The following is a 23,422-nucleotide window of genomic DNA, read 5'->3' as shown; positions in this document are numbered from 1 at the left end:
TATCCATGGGGGTGGCAAAAGGAACATCCATGATATAAAGGTCACCTCCCTGCCAAATATCAAGTCACTGCTCCAAAGCATGGAGGCACTAGAGTGTCTCAAAGAAAAGGTCACCAGAATTTTTTAAAACTGGGTTAAATGCGGTTTGAAATGACTGGGTTCTTTTTTCCTGTAATTTTCCAGCAAAGTTCAGCCTGAAACAGGTACCTGGCATGGCAAATTTCATCCTGAAAGCTTAAAGCTTGGCAAAGTTAAAAGCAACCAAAAACTTTTAATGGGAAGTGTCAGACAACCTTAATAATATGAGGCAAGGTGGCACAAAGCCCAGATAGACTAAGCATAGGATTGGGAAACTGAAATTCATAAGTTCTAACCCAGACGCTCAGTGAGCGTTTGGGAAAGTCTCAACCTGTGTCTGTCTCAGACTTTGCCTGCAGTAGGGATTTGACCCAATTACAGCCATTGCTGGCCAGGCTCCATACACCCTATATAGGCAAGGCTGCTATTTGCATGGGTGAAATTTAACTTACTTTCAAAGAGAACTTTACACAGAGGTCTGCTGTATCACTCTTACATCGAGCTGATGCACATCATTCTTAAGATGAAAAAAGATATAAGTACTAATTAATAATACTTTTAGGGCCAGATCTGCCAATAGAGCAAAATATGTGGGCCCCTCACAGTGTTAAGTCCAAAAGGATCAGAGATTCACCAGCACAATCCCCCTGGAACACCTGCTCCTCCAAGGAACCTGGAGACAATAGATGCAGACCAAAAAGTGAGCATTGGCAGCATAGGAGGGAGCAGGGCCAGGCAAAGCAAGAGATAAGTTGATTCAGCACATCTCCAAGGAGCCTTCATTGATAGGCTTCTATGAAGCCCCAGACAGAACTTCAAGTGACTTTCCCCCTGGCAACACCCTTAGGAGAATGGGGGCAGTACCACTGCCAGCCCCCCTTGAGGATTTCGGGGTGTCAATGTCTCTATGTGCTACAGCTGGTCAAAAAAAGTCAGAAAATTCTTGCCATTTGTCAGTTAAATTTCTAAAATCAAAAATTCTTGACCAGCTTTATCACAGTAAGAGGGTGGGCTGGCAACTTTCAACCCCTGCACATTCGCCGGGTAAAATGGGCCCATTTAAAAGGGGCTCTGCAATATTACAAAGGAAAACAGCAGCAGCAGCAAAACTCCACACATGCATGGTGCAGGTATTGGACAGAATCGGAGCTAGAATCTGCCCACAAAGATAAAAGAGGGATGGGCAATCACGTTTAGCTCAATGCAACCAGTAGCCACGCTCATCTTTAATGTGGAAGTATGGCCTGCAGAGATTGCAATACCCAGCATGCAATGCACCATCTTGATTCTGGCAGCCAGGAAACTTGCTCCATTTTAGGTGATTTAGGTGCAGCCCTTAGAGTCTTGGCATGTTTTCCATGCAGTTAAGAAAAGTCTGAACATCTCTCAGCATTATAAGAAAGGATATTTTTTAATATGGTACTGTGCAGTTCTCAAAGGTAGTTAATACTCAAAGTATTTAATATTAAACAGGAATTGTGCCATACTAGAAAACTACAGTATCACCTTGTCTCCTTCTCCAGAACTGTTGTGATGTCACCAGCACTGTACACATGGAACAGAAAGCTGATGCTTGCTGAGAAGCTCCATTGCTTATTTAAAAAGACAACCAAAAGGTCATGTTATCGGTAGACCTACTGGGTCTCACAGCTGCCTTTCATTACAGGATAAATGTAAAAAGCAACTGAGGTCCTTTATGGAATAGATAGCTGAAACAACAGGGGCCTCAACCCAAAACAAAGCCACACACAAGTCTGGAGAAGGAGAGAGATTAATGTGGCACAAGAGGCGGTGGTATGACTATGATCATTCAGAGGCAAGGAACTGATTGGATTGGAGAGGTGTATCTGTGTGTGAGAGAGATGAATTGAAGAAACCCCTCAGAAGCACACAAAGAAAGGAGCAAAGTGCCAAGGAGATACCAGAACAAGCACTGGGAACACAGTCCTGAGTAAAAACCTAGAGAGTGTTTTTTGGGCTGAGTGCTGGTTGACAGAGGCTTGGAACTGTGAGCAATGAAACTATCTCCTGTTGTTTAATTCCTCTGTGTTCAAGGAAACAGGACTTTGTCATTTCTTCTTGTGATGTTGTCTAATTAAAATATGACCATGCAAATCATTGTTGCTCCCACTGTTATATAATTGCAACAAATCTTATACAAAGTGTGATGTATGGCCAGAAAGGGTTAAGCAGCTTGCAGGCTAATTGACCCAGAGTCAATCATTAGAGACAAGTTAGAAAAATATGTGAATGGTAATTAGGGCCACTCCATGCTAGATAGGCTAGAACTTTGAAATGCAAACCTGTATTGTTAGAAAATTGGAGGTGATACTAATTGTATGTGTATACTTACATCTTGTCAAACATTAGGAACTGACTGTTTACATGGCTATCTGTCACTATAGCTATTGATTCAGAGATAAAAATGGAATATTAACATTTAAATTAACTGTAAACAGGATATTGCTGTGTTCGTCTCTCTTTGAAATGTATAGCAAATCACCTGAGAATGATGGAAAATGGGCAATTGCCTTATGTTAACCTGTGTGGATAATTACCGGCAATGCTTAGGAAGTAGATCTACTTCAAAAGTACCCATAATTGCCTATTGTTTGCCGAAGGACTCTGAGCTGTCACAAGAAGGCCTGAAACTGTATAAAGATGCCATGGGTCCCAATCCTTTTAATCTCAGATCTGCTTGATGCTTCATGCAGGGGAAGCTTCAGCTACAAGGCTGGACCACCCTGAATATAAACATTTGGACTATAACCTATGAACTAATTCTGAAAGAACTCTTTGCAACTAGAAAGCTCACCATCTCTGCTATGAATCTGAATTTCAGAAATTGTAGTCATGTCTGTATGTATACTGATCTTTTAACCAATACACTCTCTCTCTCTTTTCTTTTTAAATAAATTTTAGTTTAGTTAATAAGAATTGGCTGTAAGCGTGTATTTGGCTAAGATCTGGAAGATTCATTAACCTGGGAGGTAATGTTTCTGATCCTTTGGGATTCGTAGAACTTTCTTATATGATGAATAAGATTTTCAGTAATCCTCATCATCTTTGACTTGGATGTCTGAGTGGAGGCCTGAGGCTGAGCTTCTTTTAGGGAACTGTGTTGTTGGCTTCTGGGTAACCAGTGAGGAGTTATAGATGCTGTTTAGTGCTGGCTTGGTAAATCTAAGTATTGGAATATCCACCAGCTTTGGGGATTGCCTGACCCATTCTTTGCAGTTCACCCTAATTGAGTGATCTCATTTGGCTCCCCTGGGACGCCAGTCACACTTGTAAATAAACAGGACTCATCAAAGAAATATCCAACTCCATCATCAATTTCTCCACCTGTCTGAAAGTCTCTGAATTTTGGCTAACAGCACAATTGAAAAAGGAATAACAGTGCAATGAGACAATAAAGCTTCCATGAAGAGTCTCTAGTTGGTGTGTGGCTCATTAGAAGGTAGCAACATTTTCTGTTTAAAATGAGGTAGATGGCTTTTTCATTATAAAAGGCCAAAATAAAATAGTTTTTTTAAAAAATCCTGAAGTAGACTCTGGCCTGTGTCCCAGATACTACATCACACTACATCACAAAATGCTTTATAGCTTTAGCTGGTTTGTGCATAGCATTCTCTCTCTGAAGGTACATGCACTGCCCTTTGATAGATTACTTTAAACAACCAAGCTTGCCATAAGTTCAAACTACAGACAACACACTATCCATCCTCACAGAAAATATCCAAACAGAATAAGAAATCCTTTGAAAGAGGAAGCAAATCTTGGACTATTGTCCAAATTTAACAAATGGCTAGTTTTACAAAAGGCTGCCAATATAACCAGCACATTTTTCCCCCTAAGGCAATACAGTGAGGAAAAAAATAATGTCCTTAGACTTTCAAGGACATCCTGCAAAATAATGATCTGCACCTTTCACAATTGATAATAGATCTAAAGCCCAAATGCCCACAGACCACTGCTCCAATTTTTGATGAGTACAACAGCCTTTATTTCAGGCCATGTCTCTATAAATCCAAAAAGAAGAAAGACTGGGAAAATTTTTGCAAGTTTTTGATTGGTGTGACTGAATCAATAATGGACAGAAATGAACTACCGTACTCTGCAATGTCATTCAGGGAACAAGGACAGGGTTAGCCAAAGGAGAAACAATCATTAACACAAAGAAAGGAGCTGGTTTAAGATCCAGCAAGCTTTAATTAAGAAAGACTGCTGTTGGACTAAGCCATGTAAAAGCATTTGAAAGGTGCCAAATTTATTCATGTAAGGCAACTTGGAGACTTGAAATGCAAGGAATTCAATTTCAAATAAAACGAAGATCAAGTGTCTCATAAGCAGAAAAAGAAATACTGTATGTGAAGCTTAATTCAGTGAATCTATCAAGAATGTGAAACCCTGCCAGAATATCATACAAGGGACTGAGGGAAGAATTAACGTGGAATCAGCCACCATAAATCATTTCTAAGTCCTTTCAAAGCAAATTATTAGCAAACAAATTACAAATTATTAGCAAACAATACTGTTATAGTATTTACTGTAGTTTTTGAAAAGAATACTATCATCATTAAATAAATAATTAAAGTACAGCAAAAAGTTCCAGTCCCATCAGGAAAAATAATTTGGAGATTCTCAACGAGTTAACTTTTCAGCAGCTATTATCTTCATTTTACATCATCACAACCCTGAGAAAAAGGGCTGGAGGTGAAATAAGTCTGAGGCATCCTATGAGGCTAGAGGGTTTTCCAGATCATCATAGGTTACATACCTTGAGAATAATGCAGGTTCTGATAAGGCCTTGTTTTCAGGTGGCTGTAAAGTCCTGTGATTGGGATGCTCAGGGGGAAGGCAGATGACATAAGGAACATCGATGGCCTTCCTCCTTTCCATTGCTGCCAGGATGGGTTGCACCGAGTAGCAATACCATTGTAGAATTAATAAAACTGCAGTCATTTGGTCTAAAATCCAGATGTCTGTATCTGTCCTCATTGGCCCCTTTTATTTACAATGTACATTAAGTACAGAAGAATTCAGTGAGGGACAAAATTATGACAACTAGGCTGTACAAAAAACCCTAGGTGTTATTTTGGGTACATTTTGCAAAAAAACAAAGTATTTGTTGGAATTTTGCTTCAACTTTTTTGTATGCAAAATTAAACTTAATTTCATCACGCTTCACAAACCTGCCATTAGATTCTGATGGGGTCCCTTCCAACCCTGATATTCTATGATTCTATGATTCTATGATTATTAAGCCTTTTTGCAAAGATGATGAAAAGCTCAAATTCACCCATTTCCACTTTTTCATACGGCTCTGAGAATTCTATAGTTGCACTGGCTTGCCACTAAAAAGTCAGCATTTACTAACCTCTCTCTCAGGAGTACTGAGACACTGCAGCGACTTCCTGGTCTAGGTTGTATAGCAAATCTTGGCAAATGCTGACAATGGCCCAGATTCTTTGTCATGTGGCACAAAAGGAGCAGAAACTTCCTGCATCTTCCTAGAGAGTGTAGAGACGACACAGGCAACAAATATGCCATCCTCCACAGCAGCCCAGTGTAGAGGGAAGGGAGGGTGAGTGACCAGATCACACTGTGCTCCCACTATCTCCAGATAGGTCCAGCTGGCATAGATTAGAGCAATCCTTAGCTACTCTAACTCGTGTCTGGGGATGGGCAGAGAATCGTGACGCTCCCTGACGGTATGTCTGCACTGCAGCTGGGAGCAAGCCTACCAACCTGAGTAGACAGATGCACACTACCCTGAGCCCAGCTAGTCTGAGTCTGTCTACCTAGGCTGGGAGGCTCATTTCTAGCTGTAATTTAGACATACCCTCACTGCCCCACTCAGTCTGTGCCGCATTGAGTGGATCTTGGTTGCAGGTGTAAATTTGGCCTGTCGACTGTAAATCACCTACAAACTGAGAAAGACTTTATGGGAAACTAAATAATCAGTTTGAAAATTAGTGTTTTCCTTTTACTGTTACATAAAGTGCTACCCAGATCATTATTCAATTCACAATGGCTACAGAGAATAGTCTTACAGTTGTCAAAAGACAGTTGCGTTCAGCAGTCTATTAACCCATTTACACCAGTGGCAGTTACCGATGTGAATCCGTCACACATCAGTGGTTAATTAAACCTTCTTAGACTATGTAAGGATGTTACAGTCAGTGGATGCAATAACCAGAAGTTTGCAGTCTCTCCTTGTAGGGTTCACGGCTGCCTTAGCAAGTGACAATGACAAGATTCAAGTGGAAAGTCAGATGCAGCACAAAAAACTGCTTTCCAGAGGTTTCTTGGCAGCAAGAAATATCATTTGGAAGTGCCAAGTTATAATATCTTCATAGTCATAGATACGAGTGATGAATTCATCCAACTACAGTGTATGGTTTGAGAGGGAAGCAACTTCTTCCTACTCTGTGCATAATCAAGATGAGGAAAAACAGATCCACTGTGACTCTCTTCTGGGCAATCTGTCAACATGTAACTTAACCTTCCTCTAGGCAGCGCTCATTGGAAGAGCGGGAGCTTTTAAAGTCCTTATGTCATCATGAGAAACTTTAATGTAAGAGAAGAGAGATTATCTATGCCTAAAAACGTTTCAAGTACTGTGGGGGCAAAAGTAAATGCCCTCAGAAATCTAGTAGTGTCTCAACAAACCACAGACCCAGGGAGTAGAATGATGAAATAGAAAATCCCCAAGTAGAGCATTTCTTTTGTTTTTAATTCAGTATTTTTAGAGTTTTCCTACCCAAAATTGTAGTAATAAAATAAATAAATAATAAATTAACATACTACTGGGGCACTATGTATGCACTTTTTGAACCATTCTTGCACATAGTCCAATGTTAGCATTACAATGAGAAGTAATTTTATATTTTTCAATATGTTTTTTGAACCTTTTCCTCATTTTTTGGCTCATTCCCTCTATGTAAGATCAGCATGATAGCAACTCATATTCTCACAGTTACAGCTTCAAGAGAAAATATTTCAGATTTTTAAAAGATTGATCAGGGATTAGAAACCCAAAACCTGAAAATACCAACCCAAAATGGAGTACAATTTTATCTCAATATGGCAATCACTACAATCAAAGGTGAAGCTGCAGTTCTGAAGGCATTTGGATTTGTTTATTTTTGGCATAAAGCTCCAACCATCAGAAGAATGAGCTACTATGTCCAACTTTCCCACCGCAGTTAGGTTAATCTGGTAAAGGTGAATAGGTTTCACTTCTAAAACAACGATCACTGTTTACCATAACAAACAAACCTGGGTCCAATGAAGAAAGGAAATCCTCAGTAGCTCTTTCTATAGGCCAATTGTTTCTCATGAGTTCCTTCCTGAACTGGAGCGATCTGAGCGACTCATTATAATGGTGCCTGTGTTAAAATAAAGGCTTTGGTGTGAGGTAATCCTCTCAGAGATACACAAAGCAATTACCTGGCACTTTCAGCTTCCAGAACACAGTCTGCTTCTATGCACTTTAGACTTTAATGAGATGTGTGAAGAATTCACCATATTCATTCTCTACGTCACAAGATTAGTATCAATGGTAGTTAACATTCATGCACAATACACAAAAGTTCCATGTACTGGTTACAGTCCCCAGTCCCTTTTAAAGCCCTCTACTTATTACGGCAGCTATGGTAGCAACTCCACATTTAAAGCATCATTGAGATTTTTGCTTAAAGCAGAATTAAAATCCCTCCATTTTTCATTTTAATTGTTACATTTAGTTTCCATATTAAACACAGACTTTCCATTATTATTATTTTATTAAAATATTCAATCTTGGAGAGGAGATTTTAAAAATGATACTTTTTTCCAAAGCTTATTCCCCAAGAGTCTACCTTTTTATTTATTTATTTTCCTCGTTCCTTTAGTTAAAGAGCCACAGTTCCCAGAAACTCCAAACACATAATTCTCATGAGATTCCAGATATGGCTACTTTTCAAATTTAAATGCAAAGGGAGTTATTGCCTTATGTGTCATAACTGAGTTTAACCCTACAAAGACAGGCTGACGTAGCTGCCCAGATCCACCAGCAACTTACATTTGCCCTCACTGCCTCGCCAGCCCTCCTGCTCTGTCTCCAGGCAATAGCCCTTACCACTCCTACTTGTCTCTGTGCTTCCTTGACACCAGTCTCCTTGCAACTTGACTATCTTCAGTAGTGAGAGTCCCAATCCAACAGACCAGCTATGGTCTGTTAGAATGGGACTCCCATCTATGGGAGGTATGCCAGACTGAGAGATTGCCTTTATAGAGCTGCAAACTCGACTCCTCAATATACTTGGCCTACAAGAATCCTCCTCCGACCATGTTCTAGTCCAGAGGTGGGCAAACTATGACCCGTGGGTCACATCCGGCCCACGGGACCGTCCTGCCTGGCCCTTGAGCTCCTGGCCGTAAGGTTAGTCCCCGGCCCCTTCCCCTGCTGTCCCCCCTCCCCTGCAGCCACACTGCTGCGCGGGCAGAACGGCTTGTGCCCACCCACCTCCCAGGCTTTCCAATAAGCCAGTCCTGCCGCTCTGAGCAGCATGGTAAGGGGGCAGGGAGTGGGAGGGATTAGATAAGGGGCAGGAGGTCCCGGGGGGCAGTCAGGGGACAGGGAGTAGGGGGTGGTTGGATAGGGCAGAGGTTCTGGGGGTTGGGGAGCAGGGGGCAGTTTGACAGGCATGGGAGTCCCGGGGGGCAGTCAGGAGACAGGGGGCAGTTGGATGGGGCAGAGGTTCTGGGGGGGGGCAGTTAACGGACAGGGAGCAGGGGGCGGGTTGGATGGGGTGGAGGTTCTTGGGGGTGGTCGGGGATGAGGGTTGGATAGGCGTGGGAGTCCCAAGGGGCCTGTCAGGGGGCGAGGGTGTGGATAGGGGGCGGGGCAGTCAGGGGACGGGGGGGGGGGTTGGATAAGGGGTGGGGTCTCAGGGGGTGGTTGGGGTGGGGGGGTCCTGGGAGGGGGCAGTCAGGGGACAAGGAGCAGGAGGGGTTGGATGGGTCAGGGGTTCTGAGGTGGGCAGTCAGGGGGCAGGATGTGGGAGGGGGTGGATAGGGGGCAGGGGCCAAGCTGTTTGGGGAGCTTACCCAGCCCTCTGTACAGTTTCGCAACCCTGATGTGGCCCTTGGGCCAAAAAGTTTGCCCACCCCAGTGTTAGTCCCCATTACCAACTGGTAGCACTGAGAGAGTAAGGAGAGGGTAAGAAATTTAGCCAAAGTTGCCTGAGAAGACAGATTCTCCACTGAATGAAATCTCTTAATGAACATTAGAGGTAAGACCCTTTTCGATGGACATTAGCAGGACTACTGGAATGGGATTCCTGATGCAGGGGTTTAAGATATTAGAGGGAAGATGAGGGCCTGGATAAATGGGTCATCAGTGGCTTTCTGCTGGCTCTGTAAATCCCAACGCACAGGGTTCCCAATCCCCAGCTTGCCAAGTCCAGTTCCCTGATGGCCAATAGAATTTTTTTTTCCAGTTCACAATATATTAGTGAGGCCACAAGTAAATATTTCTACATTCTTCTCCTTTACTACTTTGTTTTTGTCAGTCTTTTACTTCTTTGCATTCTCTTTTGGGTTTTGCTCCTTCTCACCTGTCCTGTTTCTCCCTTGCTTCACTCTCCACTCCTAATTCCTGGTTTTATCCAGCTCCAGCTCCCCACTCTGCCTCCAGCCCTACTACCCCACTCCATCTGTGAGCACAGAAGATCTAAAAGCACCACTGTGAGGCCAGAAAGACTAAAGGGTAACACTTCTTCCTTAACTCAGGCTATATGTTATGTATAAATTCACTGGTGATCCCCGACATCTCTCCTGGTGGTATTCCGAGAGGTGACTTAAGTTTCCCCCCTTCAAACAATATAAAACACAGTTGTAATGGTTTCTGCTGTTATTTTACAATGTAAATTTTTTTAAAAAATCAAACCCTTTTTTATAAACATATAAGAGTTGAAGAAATATATAATGCAAGGCATCAATCTACAGTATGAAACTCTTACTATAACACAATCTTCAATGCATTAATCAATGCAATGCAATCCAGAATCCTTCAATAACCCATTGCACAAAGTTAATTGCGGACCGGGGTTTTGTATAGGACAAAAACTGAACAGCGACTCTGTACAGTGTACATTGTAAAGGCTGTTAGCTTTTCATTTAAACAATGCCACAATGTACCTACTAATCTACAAATTCCCAGGCTTCTGAATTTATATATACAACTTTATTTAGATACATATGTATCATGTTTTATAGAGAAACACACAATATTATATTATAAACACTACAGTAAAACATGGGGGATAAAAGGCAGCAATTTTAAATTTATCTATTCTCTTTCTTCCAGAGAATGCTTCCTACATTACTGGTGGAATTAAAATATTGCTATGTCTGATCATTAATATCAATACAAACCTAATTTCTCTGTTCTAAATTAATCCCTGGTGTAAATACACTGCAATCAGGCCTCAGTCACAACAGGGGTACAACATTTAGTTCATTGTGTTTATTAACAATACTGTTTTATACTCAGAAATATACACAATATGCCGTAACTGACTGGAATTAGATCCAGAGAGTCCCTTCCTCCCCAGCTCATGGTGCATGAGGAACATATTGCACTGCCATGCAAAACCTGAAACTCACAAAGAACAATTCTCATTTCCCCTCTGCATTGCAGGACCTGCTACTCATGTTAGAATTTATTTCACAACCAGAGGAGATTTTAGCAATCCACCAAAAATGCCTTTACTGTGACCCACAGTGAGAAAAGCTCACAGAACGTAATTCAGGAGTCGGGTGAGGGGGATAAAATCTATTAATCTTTCTCCCTATATAAGGCAATGCAAAGCTGTGGAAGCCTTCGATTGGCACAGCAGCCAGGGTGAAATTTTGTCAAATCATACCCATAATGAGGAACGAAAATTCCTTAAACAGATACTTTTTATCTTCACTGTGCCTCTCGATCCCTCAACAAATTTCAGGGACACATTCCCCAAAACATCAGGCAAAATAATCTACATTGCCTGCATAAAATCAGCATATGTAAATCATGTTTATGCAAATTAGAATTTTGCTTTGCTACCACATTTTTAATCATAAAAAAAAACCCACCCAGAACTGTAAGTTATTCCCATGCCCCCTAACAGGACACAATATACCAACACAGTAAAGTGTGTGATTCAAATTGCTGATGAGAAGGGAGAGCTATGTACAATAATGCTTGATTTTTACCCCTTTTTTCTGGTATCAGAATATCTTTCAGCTTGCTACTAAAATTATAGAGAAACACACAGTGAGGAAAGCAATCAGTCCTTAATTTAGTAAGCAGGATAAGAGTATATTGTATGGACCTGATTCTCAACCAGTATAAATTGGCATAGCTCTACAATGAAGATATGCCAATTTATGCTAGCTGAGGCTCCATCCCTATTATTTCTTTAACAAAAATGGAAGTGACAATTAAGATTGCTTGGCACGCCATTTTACCAAAACACTGAATTTATATTTAAGGGACTGGATTAAGCACAAGGCATCAGGTATTAGTGCTTATTTCAGCTAGAAAGCAGAGAGCTCAGTCACTGCTTTGAGGCAAACTGTTACTCTTATTCTTGCTAAAATGCTTGTTTCACTTTTTCTTTTCTATTACCTGCTTTAATTTTAGCGTTTAGGTAACAATTGATTAATAAAAGAAAGCATGAGAAATTGTCACAATAAAACTTGGTTATTAGTGCGCTCTAAACTCTTTGATGGGTAAAAAGCTACAAAGAAATCAGAATTAACACAGTTTATCACATTAATAAGTGAACTCTCCACCTGAACTGTTAGTGCACAAATTCTTGGTGCCTCAAATCTCTTCATAGTTCTCTTCAGGTACCCTCTCTGTACAGATTGTGCACTTGGTTGCTCACATGAGACTGTGGTTATAATCACTGACAAAATACATACATATATAGTTTACATTTATACAGCACCTATTCTCCCAAAGGACTCCAAAGTATCTTACAAACCAAATGCTTACAAGCAGCATGTCTATTGACTTCAAAGGGAGCTGTGAGTACAGAAGGCTTGTAGGATCAAGGCCTGGATAACCACAGGGCTCACTTCACCTTGAAAAACTGCAGCTGCTTCTCTGGTGGAAAGCAGCAGTTGTTTAGGAATGATGCAACATGATTGTTTAGGAAAACAAGAGAAGAATAACATGCCTAATTGACACTACTTTCCGGACAATCCTGGAAGGTTTTTGTCTGAGCCTCTAAGCTTTGTGCAACAGGTCTAGAAACTGGCTCTAATCAGAGGGAGAAAAAGCACATCCCATAGTGAGGACAGATGGCTGTGGCTGAGAATGCTGAATCAACAACATAGCTATAGCACACTCATGTTCCTTGGAGGTCTCTCATAAAATACAGGCTAAACCTTCTATAATTTCTATGTTCTGAAATAGAAATAGGACAAGAAGTAAAACGTTGTGATACACCCACCATAATGTATTTATTTATATGTATGTGTGCGTGTGTATAGCTGAAGTTGTAAGGTTTCAGACAAAAGGACACAGCAAGTTCAGGTGGTTTTAAAAAAACGGCAGCTGCCATGGAGTTGGGTTTTACTAGTTGCAAGTTTCAGTAAGAAATCCTTCAAAGCACTGGTTTGAACGGATAAACATGCAGAAAAAATGGTACTGAGGGCAAAAATATCTCAACTAATTTAGTGGAAGTTCAAGAAAGTAGACCGGTTTGCAAGTTATATTAGCCTCCTGTTTCTTTGTACTAATCCATCCAGAAGGGCCTTGGCGAGGAGAGTTTTTGGTTCCTAACCTATTTAGACCATGTGACCTAAGAACAATGTCTGTTTAATATTACTTAATTTCTTAAACTTACCTGGTGAAATTAAGGACAATTTTCTAGAGTGACTAGTGATTTGGTGTGCCTCAATTTTGGGGTGCCCAATTTGAGTCCTGTGCACTTAATTGAAAACCAGTCCCCTTTAATGGGTCTCAAGTCAGACATCTAAAAAGTAGGGCATCCAAAATTACTGTTCGCTTTTGAAAATTTAAGACTAAGAGGCAGAATATGTGTAGGTCATTCAGAATCAACACTTTGGTTATCAGACCATTCAAGCTCTGGTTTTGGAGGGCTGATATTGGTTTCATCTTTAGGGGACACACACTGCATGTGAGAACAGTGACATCATAGGTAAAGGTGTGTTTCATTTATAGGTACTGTACGTAAATATTAGTAGTAGATGTTGGGCCTATAACACGATAGCATTCCTTTTTAAAAGTGATGATCAGGACCACAATCAAAAGGTTTTAGTGCTTTCATAGTCTTAATCTCTATCCTCCTGGGTGGATAAGATCTTTAAGTAATGAAAATTATAAATATTCTTAAACTCATGTAGGTATGTCATTACAGAAACATGTAGACTAAACATGTACAGGTACTTTAATTTTCAGACAACTCACTCAATTTTTCACCTGTGAACATATGCATACAAGACGCTTGCATACACATATTTTGCCCATGAAAATTCAGAGACCATGGCTGAAAACTTGTTCCTTAATCAGCTGTATGCACCAAAATCAACTGTTTAAAAATCCAATAAAAATCCTCTCAAAAGATATTTCTAGATTAACTGTTGGCTTCTTTCTTGTTTCTCTCCCTCCCCCCTACTAGAATCCAGAGATATGCATTTCCAGCATGCCAGGCAGACTTTAGAACTGTCATCAAGGCCAACATGGAAGAATTACTTACCTAGTAGTTTGGCTTCTCTGAAAGCATTATTCTGGTCAGAGTCTCACAGCTGGCTCTTGTGCTCCCTAATGTGAGAGGGGAAACTCCCCAAGATCTCAAGTTCTAAATCCCCAATGTCAGCAGAAGTACACTGAGGCACATGTCATATTACTACTGGTGGTCTCACACCACACACACTCCACCCACCCCCAGCTTCTCTTGGAACTGTCCAGTCAGTTCCTGGTTAAGTAGAAAACGATATCTCCCACCGCCACCCTGAAGAAATCCTGCCAAAAAGATATCTTTAGAGAAGCAAAATTACACAGTAATCTTCTCTTACTATAGCACCTGGAAAGAATTCTCCCTCTCAGAGATTGAAGAAAGATCAAAAGTGAAACCATAAATAACTGCAACAGGAAGCAAGAACAAGGCTGAGGCCAAGAAATGAGAAGAATATAAAAGAGAGGTAAGATACACACCAAAACCCGTCACCTTTTGACAGCTTTCAAGATGCATGCTAACAAAACTCTAGCAGGTGGGAGAGTTTGGGCTCCCCTACATCCCTGCAGTACTGAACGACCAGAGTAGGATTCTTCCCCACAGACTGAATTCAAGCAACAGTGCTTTGCAAGCTTATGAAGTGAGGACTACATAACTGCTTTGTGTAAGATGGAAACAGCCCTGAGGCAGATAGAGGAAACCACCCTACCTTGGATCAAATGAGCCTCGACATCATTCTTGAGTTCAGGCCAGCCACACCATAACAGCAAAAAGAACTGGACCTGACTGGAAGGCAGGGGAGGAACACAGCAGAAAAGGACCCCAAAGCAAGATCAGTGCTGAGTGTATTGAAGAACTGGAGCAATACGTGAAGAGACATGGACTTTGGCATGGAGCTTCTTCAGTGACTCTAATCAAGAAGGAACTCACTGAAAGGTTCCCATGGTGGCAGGTAATGTCCTGGATGGTTGTGACCACTAGCGTAAGGGTGTGCGTAGTGGAACCTGTGCTACAACCCAATACTACTACTCTTATAGACTAAAAAGCCTGAGAGTTTGGGGAGTTCCACCCACCTTGCACTAGGGAACACTAGACTCCAGAGTGAGAATCCTGCTCAGAGAAAAAAATTTAGTTCATGAGTGTTCGTAGCCCACAGACCTAGCATCCTTATCACAAAGCAGATGATTCATGAACAATCCGTAAGAGAAGTGAGCTGTAGCTCACGAAAGCTCATGCTCAAATAAACTGGTTAGTCTCTAAGGGGCCACAAGTACTCCTTTTCTTTTTTCTTTTTACGAATACAGACTAACACGGCTGTTACTCTGAAATCCGTAAGAGGCTTTTCATCTCTGGGCAAAGATGAATCACATCCCTTTGTTTCTGTTTAAGTGAATGGTCTAAAAGGCCTACCCAACTAGTACTTTGTCCTAGTGAGCATACTTTGCCCTTTCCATTGCATTGTAGCCCTGTTAAAATGCAGACATGACAAATGCTGCTCCTTGTGAGCTGTTGAGGCCTCTGGCAACTCCATGAATAAAAATAAACACAATTACCTCAGCACCTTTACAGTCTCAGTCCATTTCTCCTGTTCACTCTCCCATGGATCCACTCTAATCCAGTCCGATGTCTCCAGTGCAAGTTGAGCCATTGCTATCCGGTGCCTCGCTGAAACCAAGCCTCTCTTTCCATAGTTATCACTGACTGGAGAAATGATACCTTCAATCACCCGGTACCTTCCTTTGGAAGACAAGAAAGAAAATCAGCATTTTAGATCTTTTTTTAAAAATGGTGATAAAAAGGAATTTATGTAAACACTGAAAAGTAATGTTCCTGTTCTTCTGTGATCTAAGTTCTATTATTGATATGTTAACTCCATTGGACAATATTAAAAGGAAAGCTGGATGAGTATATAACTTCCTGCAAATAGAAATGTTTGTCAAGCTCACTGAAGAGAAGGTTAATGAATTTTTAGTTCAAGTAACTGTACCACTGCAGCTTTCAGACAGCCTAGATGATGAATGTTTTAATTGACCAAAGTTTGTTTCCAAGCATCTCACGCGTACCATTTAACAAAATTATCGTGCTTCCTCATCAGGCTAAAACAAGAATTACACTATGTAAAATCAGAGCAGTTTTCTGCTGTATTGTTTAATAGCACAAACCAGTCAAATCAGTAGATTCAAAAATTCTATTTTTTGTATAGCACAGGATGGGTGATGAAGGTGTTTTAAAACAAAACTAAAACACTGTGGAAAAACATCCTTGCCGAGTTTATCTGCCATGAAACCTGCTTTCCATCTGGTTGATCATGTTAATTAAATGTGAAAATATGGCCGTATTTTCCAACTACAGTAATGTAATGAAATCATTAATGCTATAAGCTGTCATAGTCAGATTCTGCAGCCCCAAATTCAAGTCAGGAAACAAAAGCAGATAAAATCTTCCCACAAAAGCTATAGCATTCATCCAAATAGAAACAGCAGAGAAAGGCAGCTCCAACATGAGCTTCACGTCCTTAGAATGGATAAGAACAGAGTGCAGAATAGAGATGTTTCAATAAATACAAATGATCACGCTAAGATCTTTATGAATCTAACAAAGGTATTCTAAGGTATATGGGGAAAAATAAAATAAAAACAGATCTCTTTATAACTTACTTATTACTGAATAAAGAAAAAAAATCAAATCACCCTGCTGCGGCCAATCTCTATTATTCTACAAAGAGGGCTATCCTGAGAGCCTCATAATTCATTTCTGATACTTGAACATGACACTGTAATCTAATAGCTTGCAATTTCATTTTATACATTGGGGTGAGATTTTCAAGGGAGTCTAAGGGAGTTAGGCACACAAATCCCATTACAATTCAACAGGATTTGCATGCCTGTTTGCTTTGAAAAACCCAGCTTAAAGTATCTTCTCTTTTAAACCATCCTCATATAAGCAATGCAGCCTGTGGAGCTGGAAAGTAAGTGTCATTAAATCCACCTCAGTCTGAAAGTGAAAACATTTTCACTTACATATGGTGAAGGTTCATCTAAAGTGTTGAACAATATATGACAGGTACATAAAATATTTTAATTGTTGTGTAAACTTACAGTGCTACCTATGAGATTTTTATTAATAACACTGATAAATAAATCAACTGCTTTGATAATATAGTGCTATAATAGATCCCCAGTTAGGGAGGGAGTTGCAATACAGTATGGATTCATATATTGTATTTACATTATATAAGGTACTTTGCTTATAACATACTATTCAACAATTTTCATTTTTGGGCTTCAGTTAATTAGTTTTCAATATTTCTATAAAAATAAGGCGGAATATATTTGTTCTTTTATAACTATATACCACAGCAAATATATTTAATAAAAGAACTAAAAGCTCAAGTTGGAGTGTGGTCACATTATCCAAGTAAGGGGAAATTACTTTTAATTGCAGTACCTTAAAGTACTGTGTCTTTGTTAGATGTACACACCTGGATCTTTAGTCTGAACTAGATTTGCATCTTTCCAGTGGGGTAAGCAATGATGAAAATCAGAATCTTCTGCTCTAAAAACCACAGAGGTAAAGAAGAATCTCCATTAGCTGTAACAGAATTAGGTCTTATGTCCTCTGAAGTAACTTACACATCTTAGCAGGTCTGACCTTCCACTGCATGATATACACACACATTGGTACTTTAAAAAGGGGAACAAAGAGGACCCAGGGAATTATAGACCAGTCAGATTAACTTTGATCCCGGGAAAGATACTGGAACAAATTATTAATCAATTTGTACCCTGGAGGATAATAAGGTTTACAGGAATAGCTAGCATGGATCTGTGAAGAACAAATCATGCCAAACCAACTTAATTTCATTTTTTGACAGTGTTACTGCCCTAGTGGATAGGGGAAGCAGCACATTTGATATATCTTGATTTTAGTAAGGCTTTTGACACAGTCCCACATGACAATCTCAAAAGCGAACTAAGGAAATGTGGTCTAGATGAAATTACTATAAAGTGGATGCAAGCCCATACTCAAAGAGAAGTTATCAATGGTTTAGTGTAAAACTGGGAGTATCTTGTCCCACAGGGGTCAAGTCTGAGGTCCGGTATTATGTTCAATATTTTCATTGATTACTTGGATAATGGAGTGGAGGATATGCTTATCAAATTTGCAGATAACACCAGCCTGGGAGAGGTTGCAAGGTCTTTGGAGGATGGGATTAGAATTCAAAACAACCTTGACAAATTGGAGAATTTGTCTGAATTCAACAAGATGAAATTCAATAAAGACAAGTGCAAAGGTACTTCACTTAGAAAGGAAAAAAAAATCAAATGTACATCTACAAAATGGGGAATAACTGGGTTGGCAGTTGTACTGCTGAAAAGGACCTGGGGCTATAGTGGATCATAAACTGAATATGAGTCAACAATGTGAGGCAACTGCAACGAAGTCTAATATCGCTCTGGGGTGTATTAACAGGACTGTCATATATAAGACATGGGAGGCAATTGGTGAGGCCCCAGCTGGAGTATTGTATCCAATTCTGGGCACCACACTTCAGGAAAGATGTGGACAAATTGGAAACAATCCAGAGGAGAGCAACAAAAATGATAACAGGCTTGGAAAACTTGACCTATGAAGGAAGGTTAAAAAAAACTGGGCATATTTAATCTTAAGAGAAGAAGTCTGAGGAGGGATGTGATAACAGTTTTCAAATATATTAAGGGCGATTTTAAAGGGGACAATGATCAATTGTTCTCCATGCCCACTGAAGACAGGACAAGAAATAATGTGCTTAATGTGCAGTAAGGGAGATATAGGTTAGATATTAGGTAAAACTTTCTAACTGTAAAGGTAATTAAGCTCTGGAATAGGTTCCCAAGGGAAATCATGGAGTCCCCATCCGTGGAGGTTTTTAAACAAACCTGACAAACACCTGTCACGGATGGTCTAGGTTTACTTGGTCCAGCTGCAGTGCTGGGGGTTGGACTTCATGACTTCTTGAGCCCTACATTTCTAAGATTTACAAGCATTTATTCAACATTGGCACTTATATTTTCTACTTGAATTCTTGTTTCTTTCCCAAACCTCCACCAGAAGACTTCAGTTCCATTTTAGTACATTGATGCCAAATATTCTTGACACTCCAACTATCACTTACAATTCTCCTGAAACTGAGCTTACAATAAGATACCTATCACCCATAATAATTATCCTTAAAATAACCAGAATTCAGTTTTCTCCAGGTTTTCCTCCCTCAAATGAGCACTCAAACTTTGTCTTTAGTAATCAATTTCTTTTGGGTGCCATCTGTGGTCACCCTAAATCTTTACAATTACTGTTTGTCGTGGTGTTTGTATTTAACATGGGCTTTTAAAAATCAATTTTTACTTTAAACTAACAAAGTTTAGTTGACTACAAAATAACAAAGACTTCTGAGGTGGGATTTTTTTTTCTTGAGCATGAGAATCCTACTTTTTCTAGTGCCAGTATCTTCATACTACTTTTTTTTTTTTTGGTAAAGTTTTTTTAAACAGAAATCTTCAAAGATTCCAGATATTTCTTTTGTTTGGTGTTGTAGACTCCCCTTCTGATCTCGGATATAAAGGATTTCTGCTCTCTTTCCACCCTCAGATATGAGTCATTCATTTGCTTTGTCTCCTTACCCACAGCAGTTTTGCTCTAGCCTATTAAAGTCTCTGGTTTTTTCAGACAGAATCGTGTCTAGCTGGCCTCTTAGGATTGCAGGTTTCCTCAGGATTTTTATTCGAATGTTCTCTTTTGTTCTCCTTAGTTCTTTTAGCTTCTCTGCCTTTTCCTCCACCCTTCCTGATATTATAACGTACAGTTTATCATTTCAGAGCCTGTGGCCCACTTGCATCATGATTTGAAAATATCTTCCTAACTTATCTGAGTTCAAAAACACATCATGTCTTAATCAGTGGTTGTTGATTGGGAGTTGTGCCCCTGAAGTCTGACCAATATTTATCTTTACTATTACTTGGGCATCACCTGGCCCTACAATCTGGTTCATCTCTGCCTACATTACGGAATGCATTGCAAGCAAGAATGCATACTATTATGTACTCTCAGATGTGGTATAGCTGATATGAATGAGGGAGTAAAGGTGTTCATGGTTGCTCTTAATTCCACCCAACTCTTTAATAATCTTACTGATTTTTTTTTGTCATTTTTTATTTGCATTAGGTATTATCCTGTCTTTTTATCCTCTCTCCAGCTGCAATCTGACCTGTCTAGTTTAGGATATATTGTAAAATTGAGATCTCCTGTTATAATGTACTGAGTTGTAAATTCTTCCAGTATATGGGAGATGGTCTCAAAGAAAGGCTGTTGTCCCCCTGTTGGGAATATGTACTAAGCCCAATGAGATTTCTTTCCTTTTAAAAATAATGTAACAGATCTCCCCAGCTGTCTTCATGCCAGCAGATTCAAACTGTGTGGCTTTCATGACTTAAAGGTACACTGTAAAAATGGCCATATTTATTTTCTGGTGATATTGCTCAGTTTACAAATACAAAGAGCTTTTCCTTACTGCCAGCCGTATAAACTCAACCTGGGATATGAAAGCTAAACTGGGTTATTTCCTTCCTTCCTTGGCTTTGTCACCAGTAAAACCTGACCAGTAATAAAGGTCCTGAAGGCAAATTTCTGCTTTCGCATTGAGTAGAAGTCTAGCTGCAGTAGCAAGGATTGCACAGCGAAGCCACGGCTGAGCTGTGGCAAGTACAAATCTGCCTGAAATTGGTGGGTAATACTTAACCTGACTCAGCTGTGTCTCCACTCGCCACTACGTGGGCTGCTATGGCCACACTGCAATTTATATTCATGCTAGCTCGATAAGAGGCGGTGTGAGTATGAGTACACGAGCAGGTGATCACACCCCTAGCTCAGAGTGTAGAGGTTGCCCTTAGCTATATTGGCGCTGCAGAGATAAGAGGTAGAACAAGTAGTTAAAAACTAATGTCAGGCAATAAAGTAAACATATGACTCTGAATACATACATTGAAATGGAGAAAGGATGGTCTTCTGGTTAAAGAGCTCAACTGAAACCCAAGCCACCTGGGTTCAATTCCTGGCTCTCCCATACAGTTCCTGTGTGACTGTAAGCAACTCACTTAATTTTTCTCTGCCTCAGCTACAGGTAAAATAAGGCTTCCTTTGTCTGTGTTGTCTACTTAAACTGCAACCTCTTTGGGAGAGCACCTAATACAATGGGCCCCAGATTTCAGTTGGGGCCTTTATGCACTACTATAATATAAATAAGAATTAGGTAAGAACATGCTAATTTTATGTTGTCACTTTTCAGAATGGAACGGTACCTTTGAGATTACTACTCTCTGTCTTCTGACTCCTGGCAAATAGAGAATTTCTGATTGAAAATACCCCTATGGCAATTTCCCTTTCTTGGCCTGCTCAGAAGTCTCTTTTGTATAAACAATCTACATGGGTAATCTCTGAAATTTAGTTACCACTTTTTTTGTCTCAGCTAGATGGGTTAATCCCTTTGCGTTAAATGGACATTGGCCAATGTTTTTGAAGTCGGGTGCCTAATGTTTTGCACCAAAACCTTTTTGACACCTAAATAAATGGCTTGATTTTCAAAGGTACCTTGAATGTGAAGTTCCTGCTGATCCAAAATGAAACTGTTGCTTGTTATTTACTTGTGTTCTCTAAGAGCTACTTATAATCAACAAATAGTTGTAATAATTACTTAGCATATTTTAATTATTTAAAGTAATTAAAAGCTAAAAGAACACCCAAACATCATAAAGAATATATATAATTTGGGAAATGGATAATGGTCATTAGAATCACAGGACTGGAAGGGATCTCGAGAGGTCATCAAGTCCAGTCCCCTGCACTCATGCCAGGACCAAGCACCATCTAGACCATCCCTGACAAGCGTTTATCTAACCTGCTCTTAAAAATCTCCAACGATGGAGATTCCACAACCTTCCTAGGCAATTTATTCCAGTGGTTAACCCCCCTGACAGTTAGGAAGATTTTCCTAATGTCCGACCTAAACCTCCCTTACTGCAATTTAAGCCCATTGCTTCTTTTTCTATCATCAGAGGTTAAGGATAATTTTTAAGAAAAAGAATAATTTTTCTCACTCCTCCTTGTTACAACCATTTAGGTACTTGAAAACTGTTATCATGTCCCCTCTCAGTCTTCTCTTTTCCAGACTAAACAAATCCAATTATTTCAATCTTCCCTCATAGGTCATGTTTTCTAGACCTTTAATCATTTTTGTTGCTCTTTTCTGGACTTCCTCCAATTTGTCCACATCTTTCCAGAAATGTGGCACCCAGAACTGGACACAATACTCCAGTTGAGGCCTAATCAGCGTGGCGTAGAGTGGAAGAATTACTTCTTGTGGTCTGCTTACAATACTCCTGCTAATACATCTCAGAATGATGTTTGCTTTTTTGCAAGTGTTACAGTGTTTGACTCATATTTAGATTGTGATCTACTATGACCCCTAGATCCCTTTCCGCAGTACTCCTTCCTAGACAGTCATTTCTGATTTTGTATGTGTGCAACTGATTGTTCCTTCTGAAGTGGAGTACTTTGCATTTGTCTTAACTGAATTTCATCCTATTTACCTCAGACCATTTATCCAGTTCTTCCAGATCATTCTGAATTTTAATCCTAACCTCCAAATCACTTGCAACCCCTCCGAGCGTGGTATCATCCACAAACTTTATAAGCGTACTCAGTATGCCATTATCTAAATCATTGATGAAGATACTGAAAAGAACCAGATCCAGAACTGATCCCTACGGAACCCCACTCATTATGCCCTTCCAGCATGACTGTGAAACATTAAGGACTGCTCTCTGGGAATGGTTTGCCAACCAGTTATGCACCCACCTTATAGTAGCTCCATCTAGGTTGTAGTTCCCTAGTTTCGAGTAGATCATGTGAGTTAATGAGTAGGTCATGCAAGACTGTATCAAAAGCCTTACTAAAGTCTAGATATACCACATTTACCACTTCTCTCCTATCCTCAAGGCTTGTTACCCTGTCAAAGAAAGCTATCAAGTTGGTTTGACATGATTTGTTCTTGACAAATCCATGCTGACTATTACTTATCACCTTATTATCTTCTAGATGTTTGCAATTTGATTCCTTAATTATTTGCTCCATTATCTCTCCGGGCACAGAAGTTAAGCTGACTGGTCTGTAATTCCCAGGGTTGTCCTTATTTCCCTTTTTATAGATGGGCACTATATTTGCCCTTTTTCCAGTCTTCTGGAATCTCTCCCATCTTCCATGACTTTTCAAAGATAATCACTAATGGCTCAGATATCTCCTCAGTCAGCTCCTTGAGTATTCTAGGACGCATTTCATCAAGCCCTGGTGATTTGAAGACATTTAACTTGTCTAAGTAATTTTTAACTTGTTCTTTCCCTATTTTAACTTCTGAACCTACCCCATTTTCACTGGCATTCACTATGTTAGGTGTCCAATCACCACCAACCTTTTTGGTGAAAACCGACACAAAGAAGTCATTATGCACCTCTGCCATTTCCACATTTTCTGTTATTGTTGTTCCCTCTTCATTGAGTAACGGGCCTGCTCTGTCC

The 23,422-nt window shown here is 40.0% G+C and overlaps 1 protein-coding gene across 2 annotated transcripts in view; it reads right to left on the bottom strand.

The window, feature by feature from the left end:
* Nucleotides 1-23,422, bottom strand: part of NMNAT3 (nicotinamide nucleotide adenylyltransferase 3) — an 81,511-nt gene that overhangs the window by 5,827 nt on the left and 52,262 nt on the right. For both annotated transcript variants that reach the window (XM_074963964.1, XM_074963963.1), the window contains exons 3-4: nt 15,371-15,554; nt 7,363-7,472 (exon numbers count right to left, since the gene is read on the bottom strand). In XM_074963964.1, the coding sequence (XP_074820065.1) occupies nt 7,363-7,472; nt 15,371-15,554 (294 nt within the window). The remainder of the gene's footprint in view (nt 1-7,362; nt 7,473-15,370; nt 15,555-23,422) is intronic.

Source organism: Natator depressus, chromosome 9 (genome assembly GCF_965152275.1).
Source record: "Natator depressus isolate rNatDep1 chromosome 9, rNatDep2.hap1, whole genome shotgun sequence".
NCBI lineage: Eukaryota > Metazoa > Chordata > Testudines > Cheloniidae > Natator > Natator depressus.
Note: the sequence above shows the minus strand (reverse complement) of the source record. Positions and strands in the feature narration are given on the sequence as shown.